The sequence below is a fragment of the Tamandua tetradactyla genome, chromosome 4 (assembly GCF_023851605.1).
Source record: "Tamandua tetradactyla isolate mTamTet1 chromosome 4, mTamTet1.pri, whole genome shotgun sequence".
NCBI lineage: Eukaryota > Metazoa > Chordata > Mammalia > Pilosa > Myrmecophagidae > Tamandua > Tamandua tetradactyla.
This window is the reverse complement of record NC_135330.1, coordinates 20923737-20949959: the sequence shown is the minus strand read 5'-3', so window position 1 is coordinate 20949959 and position 26223 is coordinate 20923737. Positions and strand designations below refer to the sequence as shown.

Here is a 26223-nt window from a genome sequence, read left to right as displayed (position 1 = left end):
ACATGTACTCTGGCTCTTTGCTCTCTAGAAAAGGAAGCTGAAGTCCAGAGATGTTCAGTGACTTACTCTAGGCGACACAGCAAATGGGTGGCAGAGCCGGCACTAAAGGCCCAGGAGCCTGCCTCTACGTTGAGCCTGCCTCTGAATCCAGAGCTCTGCCATTTTACCATCCTCTGTAACTATTTGAGGGTCTAGGAAAATAAAAAATGTTCTCAAAGGCCTTGGGAACTTGTACTTGCTTAGGGACTGAGTTCAGTCGAATTAGAAATTAGATAAAAATTAGACAGGAATTAGAAAAGAGAAAACAATGGATACATGAGAGAAAATGGAAAACGGACAGGCACACACACACATACACACTCACCCCAACCCTCAAACCTCCAGAGCTTCCTGTCTGTGAACTGAGAGGGGGAGTGTAAGTCTCTTGGCCCTGGGGCAGGTACTTTCTCAAAGGCCCCACAGTCCTCCAACTTCCTGAGGAGGCAGCAGCCGAACAGAGCCGGCAGAGACGCCTTTTCTCTTCGCTGTCCCAGCCGCTGTGGCCACAGCCCCTCCGGGCGCCATCCTGGGGGAGAGGACAAGATGAGGTGGAAGGTGCTAGTTATGGCTGCGGTCCTGCACTCACAGTCTCCAGTGACAGGTAAGCCAGCCGGCCGGTGGGGAGGACCTTTCAGAAACTGTGTGCGTGTGTGCGTGTGTGCATGTGTGTGTGTGTGTGTGTGTGTGTGAGGCACACGGTAAAAGGGCTGCTGAGGACCTGGTGTCTCCATCGACTCCTGGACTCCCCAGACCGAGGGGCGACCGAGCAGAGAGGGCCCCAGACCCCTGCTGGCCGCCGCGTCATCACAGCCACACTGGGCAGCAGTGGACCGTGTGCTTGAAAACACAACTGCCTGAAGCAAAGATTTTTCCCGTGGCGGAAGCAGAGAGAAGAGCCTGTGCAGGGGAAGGATGAGGAGGAAGGAAGCAGAACAGCTGGGGCAGGCCGAGTCCGGAGAAAAGGAGTGGGAGTATTTAACAGAGGCTGGTTGGGGTCAGAAAATGTCAACCGGGCTGCGTGTCTCTGCGTCGTGTCCCTCGTCTCTCTGGCTTTTTCGTTCACCCCTTTGCTTGCTCTGTCATTGACCTTTCCCCCTTCCTTTGCCAACATAGAACATTTCATTGGTCCCCCAGGCAGGGTCACGGCCCGAGGCCCCGGAAGGGCGGAGGAGTAAGTGCAGGGAGCTGGGGAGGTGGCAAGGCCTGGGGCGCGGCTCTGTGCCGTCGGGGGGCACTTGGCCGGCTCAGGGCCCAGACGGTCCGTGCGTAGACTCAGGCCTGTCATGGCCGCCCCGCGGTACGCCCAGCCCAGGCTCTGTGACTCACCCCCGCCCCTCCACAGCTTTCTACCTGGACCCGAAAGGCCAGAGCTGCTGGCAGGCTTGGGGGACAGACAAGAGGATGGGACGAGTTAAGTCACCACCATGAGCAACAACCGACAGCGCTTGCCTCATGCCAGCTCACGGGCACCTGACTTTCCTACAATCCTTTTATCTTCTGCCGTGTGTTTTAGCCAGATCAGGAGGAGCAAAACAGACGAAAAGAAACCAAAATGGGTGGTTTCGGAGGATTGGTGGGGGAGCAGTTTACAAGAAATGGAGACAAGGAGTATTGGACTCTAAGGAAACAGGGAAGGTGGTCATGGACGAATTTCCTTCTTTCCCCTCCACGTCACAGCTCACCTCGGAGTGGGAGGGCATGGGTGATGATGTTGGGAGAGCAGGAGAAGCCATCGGCACTTCTGTTCCTACCAGGGAACGTGGCACTGCCGCGCCTAGTGCACCAGCACTCCGAGGACTGGGTTTTCTGTAAGGCCACAGCTCTCTTCTAAGAAAGCCTTTGTTGGCCAAGAGTCACGGGGTGTCCCAGGCTAAGGGCAGTGGAGTCTAGAGTAGCATATTGTCGTGTGCAGGTGGCAAGAGGATCCAGAACACAGTAGCAGCCTGTGAATACAGTGGTTTTGGGGGAAGCAGCAGCTTTAGATGCTGGGGTAAGCTGAGTACCTCAGACTGAACTTGGAAGATGTTTGCCTCTAGTTTGCTCACTGGTGGGTTCCTCAATCTCCCATTGTGTTCGGCTTTGGGGCAAGGGGAGTGAGAAGAGAAAATGAAAGGCAGCTGGGCCAGTGGCTCCAGGAGTAGTAAACTTAACCCTGCCCGCCAACAAGATGGGGGGCATGCCCCATTTCCATAACTAGTGCACGCAGGAGAAAGCCAACTTTAGATTGGCAGGATGTTTCATCTTTCAATCCCACTTGCTTTGCATTGTGGAGATTGAAATTTCAGCTAGTTTTAGACAAAGCTCTGAAAGGAAAGTTTTTCAAATTGTGCTGGCCCCAAAACAAGTGGAAATGAAGACAAGAAGAGACTCGGAGAGGCCTCCAACCCAAAGGCCACGCACGGCACCTACGCCACCCCCGAGCAGAGACTCTTTACGGTTTCCCTGCAGGAAGGGCTGCAAGCGGAGTTGAGTTGAGTCTTCTCTCTTTTCTTGCCCGATTAAGTCACCTGTCCCCCAGACCCTCTTAAAACATCTCCTTTTTTACTAAGACTTTTCCGTGCGTGTTTCTTTGGAGCAGAAAAACCCAGATGATTAGGATCAAAACAAATAATAACCCAATCTCCACACAAGGGTGTCTCCCTGGGTGAGAAACTGCCGGAAGAAACCAAGATGACGTGCCAAATGGCACGGGCACAGTTTTGCCACAGAGACTGCAGTGCCTCCAACTTCTTACCCTACTGTGGCCGAGGACCTGCCCGGCAGTCAGTACGGCCTGTGTCCTTTTTCAGGTGAGGAGAGGCAGCTCTGAACACAGAGGGAATGCAGGTTCCCAGGGCTGTGAGCCAGCTCTGCTGTTAAGTAGGTGACTACTCATGGTGGAATCAGGCTACCACGGATGGACCCGCCCCCCGCAAGGCCACTTCCTAGCTATGTGACCTTGGGCAAGTTACTTAACCTCTCTGGGCTTCAGTTTTCTCATGTGTAAAGTAAGGATAAGAATTCCTCCCTTGCAGTGTTATGAAGATGAGACATGAATGGAAAGCACCAGATACTTAGAAGACCACCATGAAATAGAAGTTGTATTAATTATTACCGTTATTACATCCTGGCCTGGTTTCTTGTACTCAAAACCCAAGAAAAAGGAGATGGAAACCCATAGTTGGGGTTCTTACTTTGCTCTCGGTTGTTTTGTAAAGCAACAGTGGGCATTTTCTCCAACTGCTGAAATACAAGTCTTCTCTTCTGATTTACGAGCACGCCCCATAATAGCACAAAAACGCAAGAGTGACCAATAACAACCATCAACACTTGACTGGTCACAGGACGAGCATTGCAGCTGCCGTTTTTACTTATTTTTAGTTTTTTGAGTGCATTGTCCGGGAATCAAACCCGGGTCTCCCACATGGAAGGCGAGCATTCTACCACTGAACCACCTGTGCACCCCATCTTTATTTCCTACATTTACTCTGTAGGGGAGCATTCCCCTCAAATGAAAGCATGTCTGAAATATATATAATATGAATAGTTGCAGGGCGGAGGAAATTAGAAACAAAGTCTGCCTCATCGTAACCGGTCGGGGTGGCCACCCAGACTCTGAGGCTGCTGCAGTGGGTGCTCCGTGGCTGGGATTTAAACGCGAACTTCTGGAACATCAAATCCTCGCTGCAGTTGCCTGGAGCTGGAGTTGAGGGGAACTTTCCAAGCAATGCCAGTATGAGTTTTTCATCGATAGCATTTTACCAGTGATTTGTTTCAATCTCCAGTCACTAGTCCCTGCTCATCTAGATTAGCTAATTGATTTTTCTCTCTTGGCATTTCTCAGACTTTCTGGCCGACAGACAATGTCTGTTGCTGCTAAATATCCCCCAGATGCAGTCCTGGGGTGCTCTCACTTGGATGAATAACCAGTGCTGTCTTGATTCAAAAAAACTTTTTATTTATTTTTTTTGCTTTTGTTCTTTAAAAAATTAGATTTAATTTTTATTGGATATACACTTTTGCTTTAAAGAATCCCAGCATTGTGGCATTTGATTTTATTTAGAAGAGTCCTGGTACTATTAGGGAGCTGTCTTCGATGAGAGTTGTCCAAACACACTCTTGGATGATCCTTTTTCTACTGAGCCTTATCTATAAATAATGTCATTGATGATTGTAAATTCCAGGGATAGTTCAAAATGATTTCCTTAGCTCTGCTTGGTTCAAAGCTAGTTCTTATGAGCCTTAAAGTGACAGTAGATTTAATCCATTTGCGCAAACATTTAGCCAAGTTGGTTAAAAAAGACATTAAAGCAGCCATTCACCTTGTTAGCTGAGGTGAAATGATTAACTTTGTCACTGCACATGCAGAGCTATGTCCTCTGACCTAAAGGACCCACGTTCCCTGAGGGAAGACAAGCCTCTGTCTTGGTCCCTGTGGACCCCCCATGTTGCGCTGGGCTGGGAAGGGTGACGCTCAATAGGTATTTGTTGAATAAAGTAAGAAATGAGTGAATGAAGGAAATCCAGATACTTTTAAATGACTAAAATAACACTAATGATTTAATTTAAGCATATATGGGCTCATATTATTTTGGACCTTTCTTCTAGAATATTTAGTTTTAGATAAAATGCCTTAAAAAGAAAACAAACAAAAAATCAACACGGGCCAATATGAGTGAAAGGGGCAAAGACTGCTCACGATAACGTCCTGCCGTTATTAAAATTTTCTGGTTGAGCCACATGAAATTTCTGATGTTTGATCATGTTGGACCTACAAAAATGGTACTTTCCTAGGATTTAACTAATATTATGTCTTAAAAATAAACGAATGAAATAAGCTCATTTTTCTGACTTGGCTTTTATACTACAGAAAAGCAGATAATAAGGTTATCACAGTTGGGGATTGTTAACTAAATGAATTAATAAACTAATGAAAGGCATCAGGGAGAAAAAGGAAAGTTTCTTGGTTGCAGCATCTATCACAGTATCCGATCGCCAGATAATCTCATAATATAGAAAGAAGAAAAAAGGCAGGATATCTAAACATTGTAGTCTAATTTACTAGACAGATGCTCCAAGTATTACACATTTTCCCCTCCCTTAATTTTATACTTAACAAAAATATTACAAAATCTTTGAAAGAAGTTAAAAAAATTTTAAAAATCCATAATTTTTTAAACCATGCCAGTCCATAACCTCTTTGTTTTTACTTCTTTGCCTCCCATCCCAACATTTTTTACTATTGCATATATATTTTACATAGCTGATTATTTTTAACATGTTTCATATGCTTTCTTTCTCCTTAATATTTTATTGTAAGCATTTTTTGTCGTGCTTAACCTCCATGATTGCTTTGAACTGCCATGTAACCTCCCTTAAAGCAACTGCTTTGCATTTTCTTCACTATTTCAATCGTTGGACATTTGAACTGTTTCAATTTTTGCTGTTATAGCTCACCCTACAAGAAAATCTTCAGAAATGTAATTTCCTCCTTTAGCTAATTTTCTCAGGGCTGACAGTTAAACAATAGGTTAAAGTAAAAGGACATTTCACAGGATCCTCTAGATTTCGGTTGGGAGCAATCCCCTCCAGGAAAGGAGATCTTTTTTTTTGTAATTTTCTGTGACTGTTGGCAAGTGTTGCTGGGTTTTCTGGGGCAGGCGACGTGTGGAGGGAACGGGGGGCTGTGGGGCCAGGAAGACCTGGGTCTGAGTGTGGGCATGCCCCCCCCCCCCCCAGGGCCCCTTCTTCCTCTGTAAGATGGCGGCAGCAGCCTCTGCCTCACACAGGGTGCTGTGGGTTGGAGAGACTATTAAGAAATTGCTTGCACACGAAAGGTGCTTGAAAAGTAGTAGCCTTTATCATGCAGGCCTCAATTTTCCAGTCTGCAAGACAGAACAAATATCATTTTCCCAATATGACAAAGTAGAAACTCCGGTAGTAAAAATCCTTTTTTCCCCCCTTCCTCTGCCATTAAATTGCCATATAAACTTGGGCAAGAGACCTCTCTCTGCGCTCTAGTTTTCTCGTTTGTAAAATGAGAGGGTCAACACCCCTTTCAGATACAAAATGACTTGTGTATGATCTTGAAATCACAAAAATTTTAAGAACATTTAGTTACTTTGCATCCCACCCCACCATACCCCCGGTGGTATCAACTTAAAGAACTAGGGGCCTGCAGGAAAGTTCGCAGGACTTTTTAGATCTGTACATAATATTTTTAACTCCCCAGTGGGAACCTCTGTGGTGAAAAATCCAAGGACAAAGACCGACATTTGCTGGCTTCTCCTTTATGCTTGGGTATGGGCTTCTGATTTATTAGAGGCCATTAGAGTGTTTTGTTGGTGAGAACTGACTTGAAGAGAAAGCAAATTGCTGCTCGAGCAGCCAAATTGCAGCGGCAGAAATGTTAGGAGCGTCTGCTCTCCACTTTGCTTGCCTCCTATGATTTGTGCTGCTCAGCAACTAATTTTCAGGCTCAAGGGGAAAAGATAAGTAGAAGGCATTCGAACAGGGACAGGCAGGCTCCTTGCCCATTCTAGACCTCCGTTCTCACCATCAGAGCAGTTTCCCCTTTAGATTTACAAAGCGCTTCCCAATTCCTTCACTTAGTTGGTCCTAACAATAATCCTGTGGCAAGGGGCAGAAAAGGTGGTAGGAAGCTCCTTTTACAAATGCTGACTCGCTCAAGAGTGGGACCAAGCCCCAAACAAAATGGCTCTCATCCCTACTCGGAGCGCACTCTCGAAAGTTCTATGTGACTTTTCCTCCTTGTTTATCAATTTGCAATATCATAAGCCCGGTGACTGGACTCTGAAGCTGCCTTTTAAACGTATCCCCCTTAGTAAGAACTTATTCCTATTTTCCTCTCTATATTTGGAATGAGAAAAATTATTTGGATGCTGAAATCCTCATTTAATGTACATTTTTCGGTGCAGCATGAAATACTGGTTGTTAATGTAGAGCTGTGTTTTTTCTGACACATCACCGAAGTACTGACCTCATATTTCCTCCAAATCTGATAATCTATTTTATTCTGAAAAAATACACCTATTTTGGAGATTGTCTTGAGGAGAACCGACCACGGTCTGCCATTCAGCGGCTCACTGCTCATGCTGGCATCTCCCACCTTATACACAGTTACAAATTAAATCAGATTTGAGAGTCTCTGACCCTGAATCTGTTTGGCGAGAATGAATCTTCGTGTGGTGTGTAAGGTTTTGAGTGTGCAAGATTTTCTAAAAGAATAGCCTCTCATTACACATGGATTCTGAGTTGAGATTTGGCCTTTTACTAAATCCCCAAGGGATGGGAGAACTGTCTTTAAATGATGAATGTCTATAATCAATTCTCAAGTATTTAGGACAGATTTTAGCGTTGGGTTCTCTTGCAGCTGGCCGAGCTGGGCTCAGGGAGAGCAAACTGTTTTGCTGTGGGCAAAGCAAACCATGATAAGAGATTTGATGCTCAGAGAGCAATATGGGAAGCCTTAAAGAGCCAAATATCTGCGGTTCTTAGATGTGGATATGCTCAAAGCTGATCCTGGGAGGAGAGTTGGGCAAAGAAAAAGTGTTTGGGAGTTTCGGCAGGACATTTTTAGAGGTAGTGGGCTGGGGGAGAGGGTCAGAATGTAAATTGACACTACCATTTAGGGTTCAACAAATCCCTGATCCTCTCTGTTGTGTAGATACTAGAAAGCCGACTGCATGCTCCTCTATTTTACCCCATCATGCAATGTTGTTCTAGCTCTAGTACATGATGTGAGTGACAGCCTTGAGCTAGAACATCTCATGCATCATCTGGGCTGGAAGAAATGATGGAGAATTGGAGAGAAGAGATGTTATGAGAGAAAGAATGGAAAAGACAACCTGGTGATGGTGGTGGGGGTGGGGGTTTGCAGCCTGTTGTCTCAGGAAACAGACTGGCCAGAGGAGTGTGCTCCAAGGAGAGGGCACAGGGCCAGGTGAAGACATCATGGGAATAGCTGAGCCCCCAGCTGCAGTTTATGGGTTGCAGCTGCAGTGGGGTGCTGGCGAGTATGTGGGCCAGCGAATGAACCCGTGCTCAGGCGAGAGGGTACAGGCGTCTGTGTCCCAATGTGCATGTGCTGCTGTGTGTGCTGCATTTATATGTCATCTGTGGGCTGACAGATGTGTGCCAGTGTCTGCAGGTGTGTGTTTTTTGCATGCAACAATGAGTGATTTTGTGTGTAGGGTGTACTTTTGGGAGAAGGTTGGTGGTGGCAGGACAGCTCTGCAGAAGGAAGGCAAGTAAGGGTTGCTTGGACTTAAAAATGGTGATCTGGGTAGGTGAACAGCAGGGCCGAGAGGTTGCTGAGCACCTCTCCGGGATTTTGTAGAGAAGGGAGACAAGAAAACTTCTGCCCAAACTAGGGTCTTCAGGAAAACATGGAGAGGTGGGGTCTTGTTCACAGAGGCAGTGACTTCCCAGGTTGGGAGGCCCAGCACCCCTCAACACTCTCCTGTCTCCCGTGTGAGCCTGGTTCCCCTCCTTCTTTGCACATCCCTTCCTCCCAGTTCCCTCTTCCTCCAATGCTGACTCTATCCCACCCCCATACAAGGTAACTCCATTCCACCTCCTAAGTTGAAGCCCAGATGTGTGGGGACCTCCTGGGACCCATCATTGGCATCACTGACGTCATCACCAGCTAAGATGACGAGAGAAGGTGGAAAATTGTTCTCAGAGCTCAGAGTTGAAGGCCAAACAGGAATAGTTCCCTGTGGTGAGCGGTTCTCATAGGGGAGGCCCAGCACACAGATAGTTTCAGGAACACTTAGTATCAGCAGAACACATTACCAGCTCCCCACATTTTCATCAGCTCTTTCCACAGTGGTCAAACTGTGTGGTTCGGCAAAAATTGTCAAAATGTGTTGAACGTTTTTCTCTCTTTCTGCCCTCAGATTAGATTGGCAAGTGATCCAATAAGGTGGCTGCTGGTGGCATAATTTGGCCATTAGGATAGTAGATATAACCAGACTCTTGGTTGCTTTTAATATCCAATTATTCAGACCATTTGGTCAGACACTCAACTATCAATGAGTAAAAATGTGCCAAGTTTTCTGGTGCTCCACATGTCAAGAACAGTCCCACGAGTCGTTGGCCCAGTAAGTCATGGTTGGCCCTGGTCAACCATTCCATTGACCAGGATAGTGTCCTAGAGATGCACTGAGTAATTGAGAGTCCAGTAAGTAAATTTAGCTTCCCTTTGCTTATAAGTTATGTTCTCAGTTTTTACAAAAAGTTTTAATTTGCCTACAAGCCAGCTTCTTTATGATCTGGTCTAATTTTCATCATTTTGTGACCTGTTCTAATTTCTGTAGGAGGCAGGCAGGTATCAGGGGATACCACCCAGGACAGGTTTGGTTTAGACTAGAAGCTTCAGAAATTCCTCTTTTGATTTCCTCATAATAGAGAGGGATTTGTCTTTTATCCCACTTAACTATCAACACTTCAAAACACAGACCTATATAAAATACACAAATGCTTTCTGGACAAAATGAATCTTGTCCGTTTTCTTTGGGTTTCAGTGAGAACAATAAAGATCGAGCTACAAAAGACTGGTAAAGGGGAATATATATATTTTTTCTTTCTATTAAGCGTATGGAGGCTTCAAAGAACAGCTCTGAAAGTCAAATAATTGTATCCACTGCAGATCACCCATCCATCTCCCTGCTGGCCTAGCCTGTGAAATCTCCTTTAAAAACTTGCTCAGTGCTCACCTGTCCAGGGCAAGTGCTGTCCTGTTAAATGTTCTCATCCATAATTCCAAGAGGGAGGTTGCTGTAAAGCAAACTGCTTGATTTCGACAGAGGACCTCATCAGGGAATAACTCTTCGGAAGGGGGGCAGTAGATTTTCAAAGCTTTGTCATTTCTTCTTGGAGAAGGAGCTGTTTGGACACCAGAAATGGATTGTGAAGAGAGTCATGTTCACAAGCTCTTGCAATCCAAAGGGGCCAGTGGGTTGGACACAGAGGGGAACATTTAGGAAGCGACTTCCTGATTTTGCCGATTTGGAAAACACATCTGTGAGTTTCTAGTGATGGCTCTGAACACAAGTCTCAGATCTGAAGCTCCTCTAATTTCCTGGTTTAGACTAGAAGCTTCAGAAATTCCTCTGAAAAAAAACTTGGCACATTTTTACTCATTGATAGTTGAGTGTCTGACCAGATGGTCTGAATAATTGGATATTAAAAGCAACCAAGAGTCTGGTTATATCTACTATCCTAATGGCCAAATTATGCCACCAGCAGCCACCTTATTGGATCACTTGCCAATCTAATCTGAGGGCAGAAAGAGAGAAAAACGTTCAACACTACCTTTCAGCATCTCTGAGAATTCCTGTCAGCCATTTTGAAGTGCAGAAAATGGCTTCTGTAGACCAGAGGAGAAGGAGGGAATTGGGCTATTTAAGGATTTTTAAATTTGGGTTTAATGTTTTCTGGTATCATTCAAACCTGGAATAATTTCTATTAAGAAAATAAAGAAAGAAATCTAAGTCCCTAATTGGCCGATCATCTAAAATCAAATGCAGAATGATTATCCAAGGAAGTTGATATAGAGCTGCTGGGTCTTCTCTATGGAGCCAGAAAAGAGGCTCTTAGTTTACGGGGCTCTGGCCGCTCTCCCTATAAACCCAGGCTTCATTTCTGCCATGTCTTTCTCCACCAAGTGTCATCACCTCTCCCTCCACTCACCTCCATTCCCTCTCTCTGGAGGGTTTAAAAAAATATATTAATCTTCTGAGAGGGAATATACAACTCGCACACAGTTAGCGGGATTTTGAATTAGGCAAATTTGAAATAGTGCAGCACAAAACATTAATAAAATCTCCCTTTATGAGCAATAGTCAAAGTAATGCGACTCATGGTACATTTATTCTTATGAGAAATTAATTTGAATTTCTGTGAAGTCTTCAGGAACGTTCCTCTCACATAAAGCGTATCTGCCCTTAAATCAGCAGTAGCTTGTGGTACCGATGAGGCTGGGGTGGGGGCGGGGCGCCAATGGTGAGTTTTTACCTTCCATGATTAGAATGTCTCTCTGGAGAGATCCTGTGATCAGAGCAGGGCTGGGCCGCACGCCGAGAATCCTGGGATCCTCCAGCTGGAAGGGCCTGTAGACATGGTCAGGACCCACTTCCCGAACTGACCAGAGAAGAGACTGTGGCTCAAGAGATGAAAAACCCAGCTAACTACATGTCCTTACCGGGAGCACGTGGCAGAGCCAGCACTCAAACCCGGGACTTTTTAATTTTTTTTTTTAACTTTTTTTATTGTATAATATAACATATTTACAAAGCAAAGAAAGAAAACAGCAATGGTTTTCAAAGCACTCTTCAATAAATAGAAGAGACTGTCCAGGGCCACAGTGGCCTAATGACCCATCTGGAGGTTGTAGGTTTCTGGAAAGTTACCCTAGTACATGGAACCTTTGTAGAACCTTATATATTGCCCTAGCTGTTCGTTTTAGAATTGGCTGGAATGGTTTTGTTTGTCAGACCCAGGACTTTTGACTCTCGCTTGGGCCATCTGTCCTCTGGCCACCCGGCTGCCCCCCTGTAAGGTAATGGTGCTTCCCAAGCCGGCCCCTTGGGTCTCAGGAGGGTGGGCACATGGCCTCGTCGCCACTACGGGAGATTAGCTCCGCCGGATGCCGCCAGGCCCTGGGGGCGGCAGACCCAGCACACCCCCGGGGCCTCCCTGGAGGATGCAGCAGCAGTGCTGCTGAGGAGCCTCCACTGGTCTCCTCCACTCCAGCTCCCACAGGCCGAGAGCCCCCAGTCGTTAGGTGGCCCCGTAGTGCGACCAGCCCTGAGCCGCCAGCACCTGGCTCCAAAGGTCCGCTCTCCTCAGCCTCTCTGAGGACATCAGTCCACAAGACTCCTTTCAGGAACGAGGCAGCCGGGAGGATAAGCAGAGAGCGAGAGAGAAGCACACATGTCAATAAACATAGCAGTCAGAGACCTTAGTACCGATATAGGTGTTCAATCAATGTTTGATGAATGAACAATTGACCCAAACCCCTTATACAATCAATATACCTAGGTTTAGAAAATGTCTTTTGGTATGTAGAGTATAACTCCATAAAGGTTTTTTTTAAAAAGAAAAAGACGGTCGCGAAAAGGGGCCCTTCCCTACTATATGTGACCCTTGGAAAATTTTGTGCAAAAGAAATGTATAAGAAACTTTAAAATATACCTGGGAGAGTGTTATTTAAAGAGAAGCTGTGGTGAATTCTTAAGCAATTTCTCATTTGTTTATTTCCATGTCTACAGATTCTGAATTAATGAATTTTTGCAGACGGGACACTTTAAGTGGGCTCAAATTTCCCTGTCAGCTGTCACCAAAGGATGAGATCCCCTGGGGGGTTGGGCTTGATGCCTAGATCTTGGAAGGATTTCTTTTGGAGGGTTTTTAGTGAAGCTGACCCTACCTGAGACTCCCACCTCTCGCTGTTGGCGACAAAGGGGACAGATGAAGACCTCTTCACGCCGATGATTCAGTGGCATCTCTGGCCTTGCTGAGACTGTCCATGACCACAGTGGCATAATAACAGCAACCCTCTCCTGGGAGGTTAGTCTAGTTGGGGTGAGAATACAAAAACCATGTGGAGAACAGCAGGTAATTTTCCTCTTAGTGGAGAGGATGTGTTTTAATAATACATTTTATTGTCGCAAATATTGTCAGACATTGAGATAAAATAGAAAGAATAGCCATGCATTAGTTCATCCTAAATGTATTTTCTGAGCAAGTCCTACTCTATGCCAGGTGCTGTGTTGTGATAAGTCACAGTGGCTGCTCTCCAAAAACACACACCTTTCGAGGGGGAGAAAGGTATGTCGAGTGTATCCTGGCAAAATGTGCTATGAGCCGCCACGCGATTAACATTTGTTGAGAGAGGTTTGTTTCATGGGACGTTCAGTCATATTAGCTCTTCTAATCCTGTTTCTTGGAGGCCCCATTTTATTGGTGACCTCATTTTCCAGTAGCAGGAACCAGAACTGGGCTTTGACCCAGGCAGCCTGGCAGCCTGGATTGCCTCTTGATGGGGTGTGAATACAACCCCCTAATTGCCCAGAGCAGAGAGCTGCAAGTAGGCTGCCTGATATTTGCTGTGGCCTTTAAGGGAGGTCTTGGGGTTTGTCTGCCATGCAGAGAAGGGGATTAAAACAGCAGATCCGGTGGGGGAAAGAGGATGGTCTGCTCCAGGAAGCCAGGAAGCCCCAGCTACGGCGCTCGGTAGCAGGAGGGTTTGGGGGTGATCATGCTGGGGGCACCTCCCACTCATGGCCTTTGGTACCCCAAATCGCAGCCATTTTCTCCCCCAGGCCTGTTTCAGATCTCTCGGTGGAGACTGCGGCGAGGCAAGCCCTGTTACCCCGTGCTTAGGAGCCTCCCCGTTCCTTGTTCAAGGAGCTGACTCCTACAGGACTTGTTCACTGAATTTATAACAAAGAAACTGTTTCCCAAACTGTGTTCCGCAAGATGTGAGGGCTGGAAGAGGATATTCTAAGAAGGCTGGGCTGGAGCAGTAAATGGACACATCTTGGGGAGGTAGTATTTGAAAGAATAGGATTTATTTATTTAATTAATTAAAAAAATTTTTTAAACATGACAATGTACAAACACCATATGATCATTCCATTCTTGGTATATAATCAATAACTCACAATATCATCACATAGCTGTGTATTCATCACCATGATAATTTCTTAGAACATTTGCATCAATTCAGAAAAAAAGATAAAAGAAATAAAAAGGAAAGAGAAAAAACTCATACATACCATACCCCTTACCCCCCCCCATTGATTCTAGTATTTCCATTTACCCAATATATTTTAGCCTTAGTTTCCCTATTTTTTTTATACCCCCAGAAAAAATTGATCATTGATCACTAGTATTTCAATTTACTAAATTTATTTTAACATTTTTTCTCCCTATTATTTATTTTTTACTCATCTGTCCATACCATAGATAAAAGGAACATCAGACAAGGTTTTCACAATCACTCAGTCACACTGCAAAAGTTTTATCGTTATGCAATCATCTTCAAGAAATGTGGCTACTGGAGCACAGCTCTACATTTTCAGGCAATTCTCTCCAGCCTCTCCAATATACCTTAACCAACAAGGTGATATCTATATAATGTGTAAGAACAACCTCCAGGATAACTTCTCGACTCTGTCTGAAATCTCTCAGCCATTGACACTTTATTTCGTATTATTTCTCTCTTGCCCCTTTCGGTCGAGAAGGTTTTCTCAATCCCTTGATGCTGAGTCCCAGCTCATTCTAGGATTTCTGTCCCACATTACCAGGGAGGTTTACACCCCTGGGAGTCATGTCCCACGTAGAGAGGAGGAGGGTGGTGAGTTTGCTTGCTGTGTTGGCTGGAGAGAGAGGCCACATCTGAGCAACAAAAGAGGTTCTCTGGGGGGTGACTCTTAGGCCTAATTTTAAGTAGGCTTAGCCTATCCTTTGTGGGGATAAGTTTCATATGAACAACCCCCAAATTGGGGGCTCAGCCTGTTGCTTTGTTTGTCCCCACTGCTTGTGAGAATATCAAGAATTCTCCACATGGGGAAGTTGGATATTCCTCCTTTCTTACCATTCCCCCAAGAGGACTTTGCTGAAATGTTAGGATTTAGATGCAAAGAGGAGGTGAAAGGGACACTCCAGGGAGGGGATGAGGGGCTCTAAGCAAAGGCATGGTGGCAGCATGAGTATGTTATGCTCCAGGTAAGGGCCCCTAAGCCCGATTCCTTTGGAGCAGCTCTCACACCCTCCCCAGTGGCATTCAGAACAGGCAAATGACTGGGAAAACCTTTAGGGGCACTGACCAACAGGATTAGTCCCAAATATAAAAAGAAGCCAATAATTCTTTATCCTCCTTAAATACCTGGGCCCAAAGATCACGGACAATGTCAAGTCCTGCAGCCGGAGGATGTTTGCACATGCCATTTGTAATGGATGCCGTGAATGCCCGTCCAGCCCCGTTTGCCCCTTCCCCTCCAGGCCAGCACCTGCACTCTTGGCTAAGGGCTCTCTCTGGCTGTGGGAGCTGGGGCTGACCCTGTGCACCTGGCAGCTGCAAGTGCCCTCTAGGAGCAGCCTCAGGCATGGGAACCCCCGAGTACCTGTTCCACACCGTTTCCCAGAACATGCCAGCATGATTAAGCTCTGGCTGCAGACAGCATTAACCTGCCTGATGGTGCACCCTTTATGGTTTTCCATTCCTTTCCTGCTCACTTCCCCACACGCCTACCAGTGTTTCCTGGGATCATCTCCCAAAGAAACCATCTGCCGTTCAACTTTGCCTCAGGGTCTGCTTTGGAAGAACCCAATCTAAGACACCCTTTGAAAGATGTACGGAGAGACATACTCAGAGGTACAGAGATATGGTGAAACTTTCTTAGCACCACATAATGAGTCCCTTGTGGAAACAGTGATTTGAGTCACCATTTTTGATCTCTTACCTAAAAACACAAAAACAAACTTCCCAACTTCCCCTAAGATGATCCAGCAACATTGTTTCTGCGTTGGCTCAATTTGTTTGTTTTGCTCGCCAGTTGCTGTCCACCATGCCGGGGCTCGATGGGTAAAGGAAGAGGCATGCTAACATGCAATACGTGCCCAGGGGCCGGCACCATGGGGCACCACTAAGAGGACACTCCCAATGTAAGGCATAGATTTTCTTTTCCAGCCTGGTTGCTGCTGAAAGGGCTGGTGCGCATGCAAATCGTGGGGTTGCTGAGCCAATTCTGACTCCTCCTCCCTCCCCCTGTAGGTGGAATAAATGCATCTCAGAAGCATTGGGGTTGCCCTTCAGAAAAATGTTGCCAGCGCATTCTGCAATCTCGAAATGAATCTGATAACTCAAACAGTGATGCTTTTTCTGGATTTTAGCCGTTCTGCTCCCGACACACCTTTCTCTGCTTCTGACACCTCTGTTCCACCTAGCAGTGGTCTGAACTGGCAGAGGCCCTTCCAGGAAGAGAAGCAAAGGTGGCAGCATTTCTACCATCGCAGACAGATGAGGTGCCTGTGTGTGTGTTGGAAGGCAGGGCAGGGACAAGAAGACGGTTAAAAAGATCTTCATGGGAAAAAATATACATTTTATTATTCCTTTTATCTTTTCGTTTGTAACCAGCATTTCAGGTGAGCCTTGGACCCATGGGGTAAGGGAGGTTGTGAGAGAAGAGTGTGTTCACTGGAATCAGCACTGTTTTTATTCTACTGCTAGAAAATGGCCATCTCCTTGTTATGGGAGACAGCCATTCTGTGACATCCTTGTTTTTGGCGTGGAGCCCCCATTTGCTCAGCCAGTTTGGGAGAAAAGAACCACATTCTCTGAGGGAATGGCCTTCATTGATTCCGGATTGCATCTCCTGTTGCCAACTTTCCATTATCTTTAGCTTCCTTCTCTAATGACGTTTTCACATGTCCAGGACACACCTGGTATTGTCATATACGTTCCCAGCCTATAGCTCATTTAATCATATAAAATCCTCTGAGGTCAGTGTTGGTATTCCAGTTTAAGGATGAGGAGATCAAAGCTCGGAGACCAAGAGGTTAGTCTAAAGACTTGTAGCCAGTAAGGGATGTACCCCGGCCTGCACCCAGAGTCCCTGAGGCCTGCCCCTCCCAGGGCCCTCGGTGCAGAGTCCTCTCGTCTTGCCTGTGGGGAATGCCCTCCACCTGTCTTCTCCCCAAAGGGCTTAATGGGCCTGCCTTATGCCCCTCCCAGGGGCACCATGAACCCCACCGAGCCGGTTGCAGCAGCACCTCCCCCCAGGGCCGGATGCGACCACTTGCAGGCACTCAGGGCCCAGTGCGTATGGTGACTGCAGGTTGGACACAAGCACACTCTCTGTGAACGCCCTGAGTGGGAACTGGGAGCTCCGCCCCGGGTAAGACCTCTTCTCTGGCCAAGCCTCCTACCCCAGAGCTGGCTGATCGTGGTTGCTGTGTAGGCCGGGCTTCCCTCACGTGGTGAGGATTCTCAGAACCTTCTCCAGCCCTTTGGCAGTGCTCAGATCCCTCCTCTGCTTCAGAATCTTTGCAGCCCAGCCCCAGCCCGTAAGAATCCCTCCCTTCACTGAACTGAAGTATTCGCCGTCTGCCGTGCTCAAATGGTGGTGAGGAGCTTGGGTTCTGGGGTCACATTCAGTGCGTTCACATGCCACCTGCAGGACTTGGGAGCTCTGTGTCCTTGGGGGCAAATAAATGCTCTCCAGATCTGGGGTTCTTTGTCTGTAGAATGTGTGGGTAATAATACGTACATTAAAGAGGTTTTGTAAGGGACAGACTATGTAATGCGTGAAAAGTATCTGGCTTGGTGTCTAGCACACAAGATATGTATGTATATACATGCATATGCTGGCTAGAGATCTCTGCACTGCAATATCGTTGAATGTGGACTCATTTCATCTCTAACTTTTGTACTAGTAATTAACTTTTCCTGGAGCTACACTGAAAGACTCTTGAAGCAGTGACTCTGACATTTATTTTTTGGTGCCCCTTTGTATGCTAAAAGTATTTGACACCGGATGCCCTTAAATGATAATACAGAGGTTAAGAGAAGTCAGTAGGCTTTTCCTACAACGGGCCAGATGGTAAATATTTTAGGTTTTGTGAGCCTCCAGGTCCCTATTACAACTTCTCAGCTCTGCTGTTGTAGTACAAAAGTGGCCATGGGCAGTATGTAAAATAATGAGCATGACCATGTTCCAATAAAACTTTATTCACAAAGGCAGGGAATAGGCCAGGTTGGACCTGCGAGCCATGCTAACCGACCCCTAGTTAAGAGCCATAGGATCAGAAGTCAGATCCCTGGGTCCATATCTGCTTCGACCATTACTTATGCTCCAGCTTTCTTTCCATCTCTGCATTTGAGAGGAGGCATCTGCCCATCACTGCCTCTTCCCATCCCATAGTACCAGAGAGACGCATTGAAATGGCCTCCTTCAGCAGCCACCTAAGGAGTGGATAGTTGACTTCATGGAGTGCTGAGATAAAGCAGGGGCCGAGCTTAAAACAAAAATGACATGTATTTCCTAGGGAAGCATCCTCAAGACCAATAAGCTGAAGTGAAATGGAAAACCAAATGTGATTCAGCTGGCCTGATTGAGAAATCATTATTTTTATTCTCTGATTTACTCTGTTCATGGAGAGTTTAGTCACAGGAGTTTCTGTTCTCAGGAACTCCCAGCACATCACAACACATAGCTCATTCGTCCTCAGAATAATTCTGCTGTGCATAACAAGCCTTTACAGGCAAGGAGCGAGGAGTGCAGTTATGAGAAACCAGATGTGTCAAAGCTAAGAGTGCGTTGAGATCGTCAGATAAAAACTAATAAACAAGATCTACACACTCACGGTTCATCTATTATATACCAGAAGCTCTGCTTGTAAGCAAAGCATGGCATAGTATATTTTCAGTCTTGATGAATCCTTGAAATTGTGTTGGTTCTGAAAATAAAAATCCAGCGTCCTGTTATGTTAGAGAAGGACAAACACAGATGAGAGTTCAACGGGCACTATCAGCCTGCATCACTGTGGCGAGAAATACTGCAGGACCAGACAGCACTGGATGATGTCCAGATTTTCATCCCTGGGAAAATGAAAAGCTGCATCATCAATGCTGTCTGCCTAATCAGCCTGAGCTTTCTCTTTGCAATGGGATGTATTGTCCTATCAGAAGCAATAATCTGCTTTGGGTCATGAGTAGAGTAAATCGGGTTCAATGTTTCGGTTTCATCGTATAGAGAATATTTCTCAATGCAGCATAAGAACCAGACCATCAACCAGGAGCAGCTTTACACTGGCACTGATAATGTGAAAAAAAAAAAATGTAATAAAGAGAACCTACATGTCCCACGGAGGAGAACCCCTCTGTGCTTGCAGTCAGCACCAGAATGCAGTTATGGTGTACTTTGTAGTTTTGACAAGTGCTTTTATACAAATTACTTTTTGAAAACCCCACAGCCCTGTGGGTCATGCAAGTATAGCCCCACCTTTACTGATGGAGAAACTAAAGTTCAAAGAAGGTAAATGATTCACTCAGGGTTCCCACGTCTAGTTAGATCCAAATCCCAGCTTTCCTGCGAATCAGTTACCTGTGGGATGGTATGGGTATACCCATGCCTTGGAGGAGAGGGATGCAGCAATGGGGTAAACTTATAGAAAAGAATTTATGCTTCACTAAAATTTGCACATGAACTTCCATTATTACACATACTTTTCATATTCTGCTGTTTTCCTTTCAGAGGTTAAATTTTCCATTTCTGATTTTAACCCAAAATAAATTCCAAGGGCCATCATGAATAGGACAAACTGAAAACACACACAGTGCCTACTGACTAGCCTAACAAGATGTGGATGGCTAGATTTATTACAGTTCAACCCTAGCAACAATTTCCCAGGAATAAAATAATTGTTCTTTCTGATGTTTGGTTAGTCTTTGGTTGGGTTGAGAAATTCTAGATAGCAGGGCTTCTCAGCCTCTGCATTACTGACATTTTAGGCCAGATAATCCTTTGTTGTGCATACTATTTTATGTATTGTAGGATGTTTAGCAGCATCTCTGACCTCTGCTCAATAGCTGTAAGTGGCACCCTCTCCCTAGTTAAGATAACTCAAAATGTCTCTAGACTTTGCCAAATGTACCATAGTGGGGTAGTGGGTGGGGTAAAATTGGCCCCACTTGAGAAATACTGGCTTGAAGCCATCCTTTTCATCGGTCACCCACTGAGTTGACCATGACAGACCGTCCTGTCCAGCACAGGAAGCTACCAACTGATCCATTGCTAAGTACTTTCCCCCAACAGCTGAACTCGTGGCTTCAGGGTTCCCTGTGAGCATGGCTTTGGGAATGGCTCTTCCCAAGGGGTCAGCCATAAACCATGGAAAGCAACCACTTGAGTACTGGGGATCCTAGCTGGCAAGTGTTTCATTCTGTTTTCACCTTCCAGAGGGTGGGCATGACAGGGGTTAGTTTTAGCAGGAAGTGGAAAAAGCATAAATTTATGAGGCCATCAGACCTAATTTAAATTCTGGCTTTATCTCTATTTAACTTCGTGAACTTTTGGGCAAGGTACTTGTCCTCTCTGAAGCTGTCTTCTCACTTATAAAATGAGGATAACGATACCTACCTTGAAGGTATAGTTAAAGAAAACCATGTTAAGGGCCTAGGTGGAGCCAAGCATATAATAATGCTTTTAAATAAATGATTTCTATCGTTACAAATGAAGAGAGGAAAACGAAACAAAACAAACAAGTGACTGAACAGATAAGGGGAAAGGTCAAATGAAAATACAGTGGCCACGCCTGTCTGTGGCTGATCTCGGGGTCTTCTGATGATCCCCGCAGTGTGTGATCTCCTCCTGGCCTGCCCCAGTGCCCCTGCTCCATGAAGGACCTGAGAGTTGTGGAACACGAGGTCAGGAAGAGGTGGTTTCATGAGGAAATGCGCCAAGGCATTGTTGGCTCCAGCAGCTGATCTGACTTGGAATACGGAGAACAGCCCCTTGCTGAGCCACAGAGTGAGAGAAAGGTGAACAGATGGGCTGATACGAAGGCAGCTCTCCTACAGGGCAGCATGGCAGAAGCCACTGGCTTTGGGAAGGGCTGGAGAAGACATTAAAGGGTAGGAGGGCTGGCAGAAGGAATCCCCAACCAGGATACTCAAGACCAAGCGACCGGCACCCATCACAGGTCAGCCACAGACTCTAGCATAGGCATCAGGAGAAAGAGCCAGATTCTCAGCAAAATATCTGGCCTGGACAGTCCAGACTGAAATTGTGAAGGAAGCCTTTTTGGCACTGCCACCCTTACCCCTTCTTCATCATGGAATTTGTGCTTGGTAAAGGACCTTGCATATCTCCTTTGTCCCAATTCCCTTATTTCACTGGCCTTAAGGTAGCAGAATTGCCGCGCTCTCAGCTGGTGGCTGTGCCAGAAAGGAGCTGTGTAGAATTCTGGTCATTGATGGGATGGGGTGTCACTTACATAGAGAGCTTTGAGTTTTTTCCTATTCAGAGTGTGATTTTAAATCTGCGACCAGGACTGACTCTTTCCCAGGGCTCTTTCTACTATCTGGGCTACCTCTTTCATTCCCATATCTTATTTTCATCCTAATTTCTAGGTCAATAGGTATTCAGAGAGACCAGTACTGTTTCAAATCAAATACCAACAACATTTAACATCTTTATGTCTTTATTTATGGAAAGCTTCCCTTACAAGCATTATTTATTCACCATTGAGAAAGGATCCCCCTGCCTTAGAATACTGAAGTAAATCATGAAAAAGCAACAGATGACCTGGAAATTAGTAACTCAACTGCATCCTATTTAAAGTTGATTAAACGTTAATTTCTGCATTTAGAACCCCAAAAACACATGCTTAAAAAGATAATAGTTACCATTTTAATGATTACAAGATCAAAGTTTATTGTGAGGAATTTGGAAAATATAGAAAAGAACACAGAGGAAACAAAAACCGTGTTTAAAAAATTTTACTGCCAAGATTCATTGGTATGTTAGTGGCACTCCCTCTAGGCTTGAATATGTTCATTTTGTAATTTTTCCACTGAATATTTCATGGGCATCTTTTCATGTCATTACATATTTTCCTACATCGATTTCTAGTGCCTATAGTGTGCCGTAATTCATTTTACTACTATCTATTGTTGGACATTTACATGACTTTGCATTATGAAGGCATTATGTAAAGGACTGCTGCAGACATTCCTGTTCGTACATCTGTGGCCAAATATGTGGTCACTTCCTTGGGATCAATTCCTGGCAGCGGAGTCACTTGCTCCCCAGGGCCTGTCCCTGGTGCCTTTGTGGGCCCAAGCATCACCCAGCCTCCCTCCTGAAGTTTCCTAAACTCCAGGCCTATCTCCATCTAATGGAGATCCGTGTGTGACGGGGTCTCCATCCCATCTTCCCTGGCTTGCTCTCCAAAGGACACAACCATGGTGGTGGAGACCAAGAATCGTGTCTTGTACCATTCCTCCCTTGCATTTAGCATAGTGAGAGACAACCACAGTTCACACCATGCTCTCATCCAAAGGCATCTTGCACGAAATGCTGGCAGGTCTCTTAGGAGCTGTCCCCAAAGCTCAAACTTCTAACCAGCTCAGCCCTGCTTAGCCTTGCCTTGCCTCGCCTGGCAGCGTTCCTGGTTGTGTTCCTTCTTCCTTCCACCTTTCCCCCATTATGCGGCCTCACCCGGAGACCCTGCTTGGCAGTTGGCCTTGCTAATTTCTCTGAGATCTGACTGTGTTCTCCTAGGATTTCTTTCTTCCTGCTCTCTGTCCCTGTGCTGTAGAGAGACTCAGACCCTCTGCAGGCTGGAGTAGGCTTCAAGGCCAGGGTAATGCAAGTTCATGTCCTGTCAGAATTTGGTGGCAAATTATGGCTTTGGGTAGACGTCTAGCCAGGCAGGCCTGAGTATTGATCAGGAGAGAGGGATGGGCGCAGGGGGGAGGCCATGTCCCCACTGTGTCTTCTGGGACATCTGGGCTCCAGTGGTCCTACAGTCCAGGCAGACCCCACCTAAGAGCAGAGTCAGAAAGTTGGAACTACCTTCAAGATTCTCTGATCCATACTCTCTTCCAATGTAGCTATCACTCAACAGCGTCTCTGATGGATGGAAAGCCAGGCCTTTTGGAACAGTTCTTTGATGGACAACTCAATACCTCCAGAGTCACTCTCTGCATTATTCAATTTTTGCCATGCAGGAAACCCCACCACTGCTATTTATTTATTTATCCAACAATTACTTAATGAACACCTACTACATGCCAAGAACCACTGTAGGTACTTTGGAAACAACAGTGAACATTTTAGACATCTTCTCCCCCACCAAAACATGATCCCAACTCATAGAGTTAACATTTTAAAGATGGAGATAGGTGATAGACAAGGTGAATAAATAAAATATGTAGTATGATCTTGATAAGTACTAGGAACAAAAGCAAAGTAGAAAAAGTACGGAGGCGGGAGATGCAATTTCATGTAGGGCATGCAAGGTGATCTGTGCTTAGAAGGTGACTGTGAGCTCAGAACAGAGTGAGTGAGGAAGCCAAGTGGAAATTTGGGAGAAAGCTGAAGGACAACAGTTCAGAGACTGATGTGTTCATGGAACTGCAAGGAGGTGGCCACAGTGTCCAGAGTGTCATGAGTGATGGGAAGCGAGTAGGAGGGAAGGTCAGAGGTACCGAGTTCCATGACTGTAGATGAAGACAGTAACAACCACGCTTGGGCTTGAAGGACGTTTTATTCTGAGCGAGTTGGAAATGATTGCGAATTGAATCATGCCCCCCACAAAAGGCATGTTCAGATCCCAACACCTGGTCTTGTGGTATTGATCCATTTGTAAGTAGGACCTTTGAAGATCTATTAGTTACGGAGTGCCCAGACAGAATGAGGGTGGGCCTTAATCCAACATGGCTGAAGTCCTTATAATCGAAGGAAACTGGACACAGAAAGAGAGAAGCCACAGGGAGCAGTCAGCAGCTGGAAATTAATGGAACCCCAAAGAGAAAGAAGTTGCTGCCATGTGCGTTGCCATGTGAGGGAAAAGCCAAGGATGCCGGCCAGCCAGAAGAGACCTCTCCCAGGATGAAATGAGCCTTTTAGCCTCTGAAACTGTGAGCCAATGAATGCCTGTAGTTCAGCCAACCCATTGCATGGCATTTGCTGTAGCAGCTGAGAAGTTGAAGCAGAAGCCAAATTCTTGAGCAGGAAAGAAACACAATCCTGTATTTTAGCTGGATCACTCTGGCTGCTGGGTTGAGAATTTGTGGAGGGAGAGTAAGGGCAGAAATAAGTATTATATTGATAGGTATTTGTTTACACCTTTATTGCTTGCCTATGTGCCAGCATTGTACTAGGTTCTAAGGATAAAATGGGGAGCTAAACCAACTCTGCAAGTAAAATCATTACCTATGCCCCCTACATGGGACATGATATCCAGGGGTAAAAGTCTCCCTGGCAACGTGGGATATGACTCCCAGGGATGAGCCTGGCACTGGTACCATGGAATCAGCAATGTCTTCCTGACCAAATGGGGGCAAAGAATTGTAGCAAAGTAAGGTATCAGTGGCTGAGAGTTCAAATAGAGTCAGAGGTTATTCTGGAGATTATTCTTGTGCAAGTTTCAGCTAGATATTGGTATTTACCATGCTTTGCTAAACCCCAACCGAAACTATTTCTGCTAACCCTAAAAAACACCTAGGGCTTTATCTGAGAGTCTACAAATGTTCCGTGCACTATAATTACTTTAGAAACCTTCAACCTCCAGATTGGTTCCTAGGCCTGATAAGTCCTAAAACCCAGAGGGGCCAGCCTCTCCAGAACATCCGCAAGTTCCATCTCCCATCCCATGTTATTGACAGCCTTTTCCAACATGAAAAAGTTAGAATGGGCATAGCCCAAATACCCCTAAAGAATGAGAGAAAGACCAAAGGAGAAGGTGGAGTTGTAGCAGTGATGACAGGATTTAATAAATGACTGTGACTACTGAATCATTATACTGATTTTTCTTTTAGTTTCCAGTGTCTTGGAGCAGCTAAAATTGTAGAACCATAACCCATAACAAACTCTGAAATCTGTTCTATAACTAATTGTTGCAGTGTGCTTTGAAATTTATTGCTTTTTGGTACATATGTTATTTTACACAACAACAAAAAAGGGGGGGTAGGGAGCAAAATCTCTTCCCTCTGGTAGAACAGGGTGATGACAGCTACGCCCCCACTACCACCTTGTGAGCTCTTACCCAATGCCTGGCTCGGCATTGAGCATTCTGTGTCTCTTATTGCATTTATTCCTTTCAACCCCATGATAGTGCCATTTTACAGATAAAGAAACTTGGGCACAGAGAAGTTAGGCAACAAATCCAGGTCACACAACTAGTAAATAGCCAACGAGGATCCATACCCAAGACTGTACCATTTCAAAGCTGGTGATCCCAGTCACTATGTCATTGTTGTAAACCTTTTCCTTATAATGGACTTTGAAGGTCCTCTAAGATGGCATGAGAAGTGTGCTGAAATCTCTCAGGCTGGGCCACCAGTTCCCCTGTCCTTGGGACCTGCCCTCCCTCTGTGTCTGAATAGAAGGCCTCGGCTCTGTTCCAGGGAGCAAGGCCTGAGTCGAGAGCGGACTGAGTCCCAGTCCTGAACTGGGTGTCACTTGAGCTATTTGCACCCAGATTTACTTGCTACAGAATAAAGTCTGGGAGGCCATCTCTAAATCTCTCTCCAGTTCTAAAACTGATCATAATCATTGCCTTGCTCTTCAAATTCAACATTCATTGCTTTAATACATATACCTTGGGCATCTACTCTGTATCTGGGAATTGTGAGAGAGGCAGAATGCAAGCAAAGTTCCTGCTTTCCGACGTGCACAAGACTTGTGATCTTATTTGGTCTATATAGTAGCCCAGTGATGTGGGCAGTGTAAAGCCACAGTACAAACTAAAACTAAAACTAAGAAAATGCAACAACAAACTCACCATATCTTTGCATAGTGTTTTTCATTAATTATTACCTCTCCATCTATTTTCTCTTCTGACACTCCCAGCAGCTCTATGAGGTCGACAAGGTGAGAAAATGACCCCTATACATCAAGGGGGAACTGTGGCCCAGACAGCAGCTATGTGACTTCTCCTGAGAGCCGCCCATACTGTGTAGAGGAGACACTCTATTTATTGACCCCCCAAATCCTCAACCAATCCAATGCAGTCCCTAGAACATTCCAATACTCGGCTACCGCCTATGTAGAACCGCTGCTTCTTTCCGAAAGGATGAAATAAATCCCTAACCCATCGGCAGAGGCTTTGCTGAACTGGCTCCCGGAATTCCCACTTGATTATGGCCATCAACACAGACAACCAATAACTCTTCGGAGAGCACATTTTATTTACCAGTCACACCACCCCCTTCCGCATCCTCCGCAGACCCCTCCTGACCCATTTATAGCCCCCTCTTGTCTTCTTCTCCTAATAACCCTGGGGGGACTTATCCCAGACCTCCCTGTTATGGCCCCGAGATTTGTCCTCATTTCCGGGACCCCTAGGGCCCCCACAGCTCAGCCCTGGGAATAAAGTCCGGGGCCACTTATTCTCACACACACCAGACTCAGCAAAAGTAAGGACGTAACTGGGCATTGTAGGCTT

At 45.7% G+C, this 26223-nt stretch overlaps 1 protein-coding gene across 2 annotated transcripts in view; it reads left to right on the top strand.

The window, feature by feature from the left end:
- The first annotated feature begins 356 nt into the window (after positions 1 to 356).
- The window catches only part of CD247 (CD247 molecule), a 78084-nt gene continuing 52217 nt past the window's right edge, over positions 357 to 26223 (top strand). The window contains exon 1 of one of the 2 annotated variants that reach the window (XM_077156870.1): positions 357 to 640. In XM_077156870.1, coding sequence (XP_077012985.1) covers positions 583 to 640 — 58 coding nt within the window. In that variant the 5' untranslated portion in view covers positions 357 to 582. The remainder of the gene's footprint in view (positions 641 to 26223) is intronic. The other variant, XM_077156871.1, reaches the window with a different exon arrangement.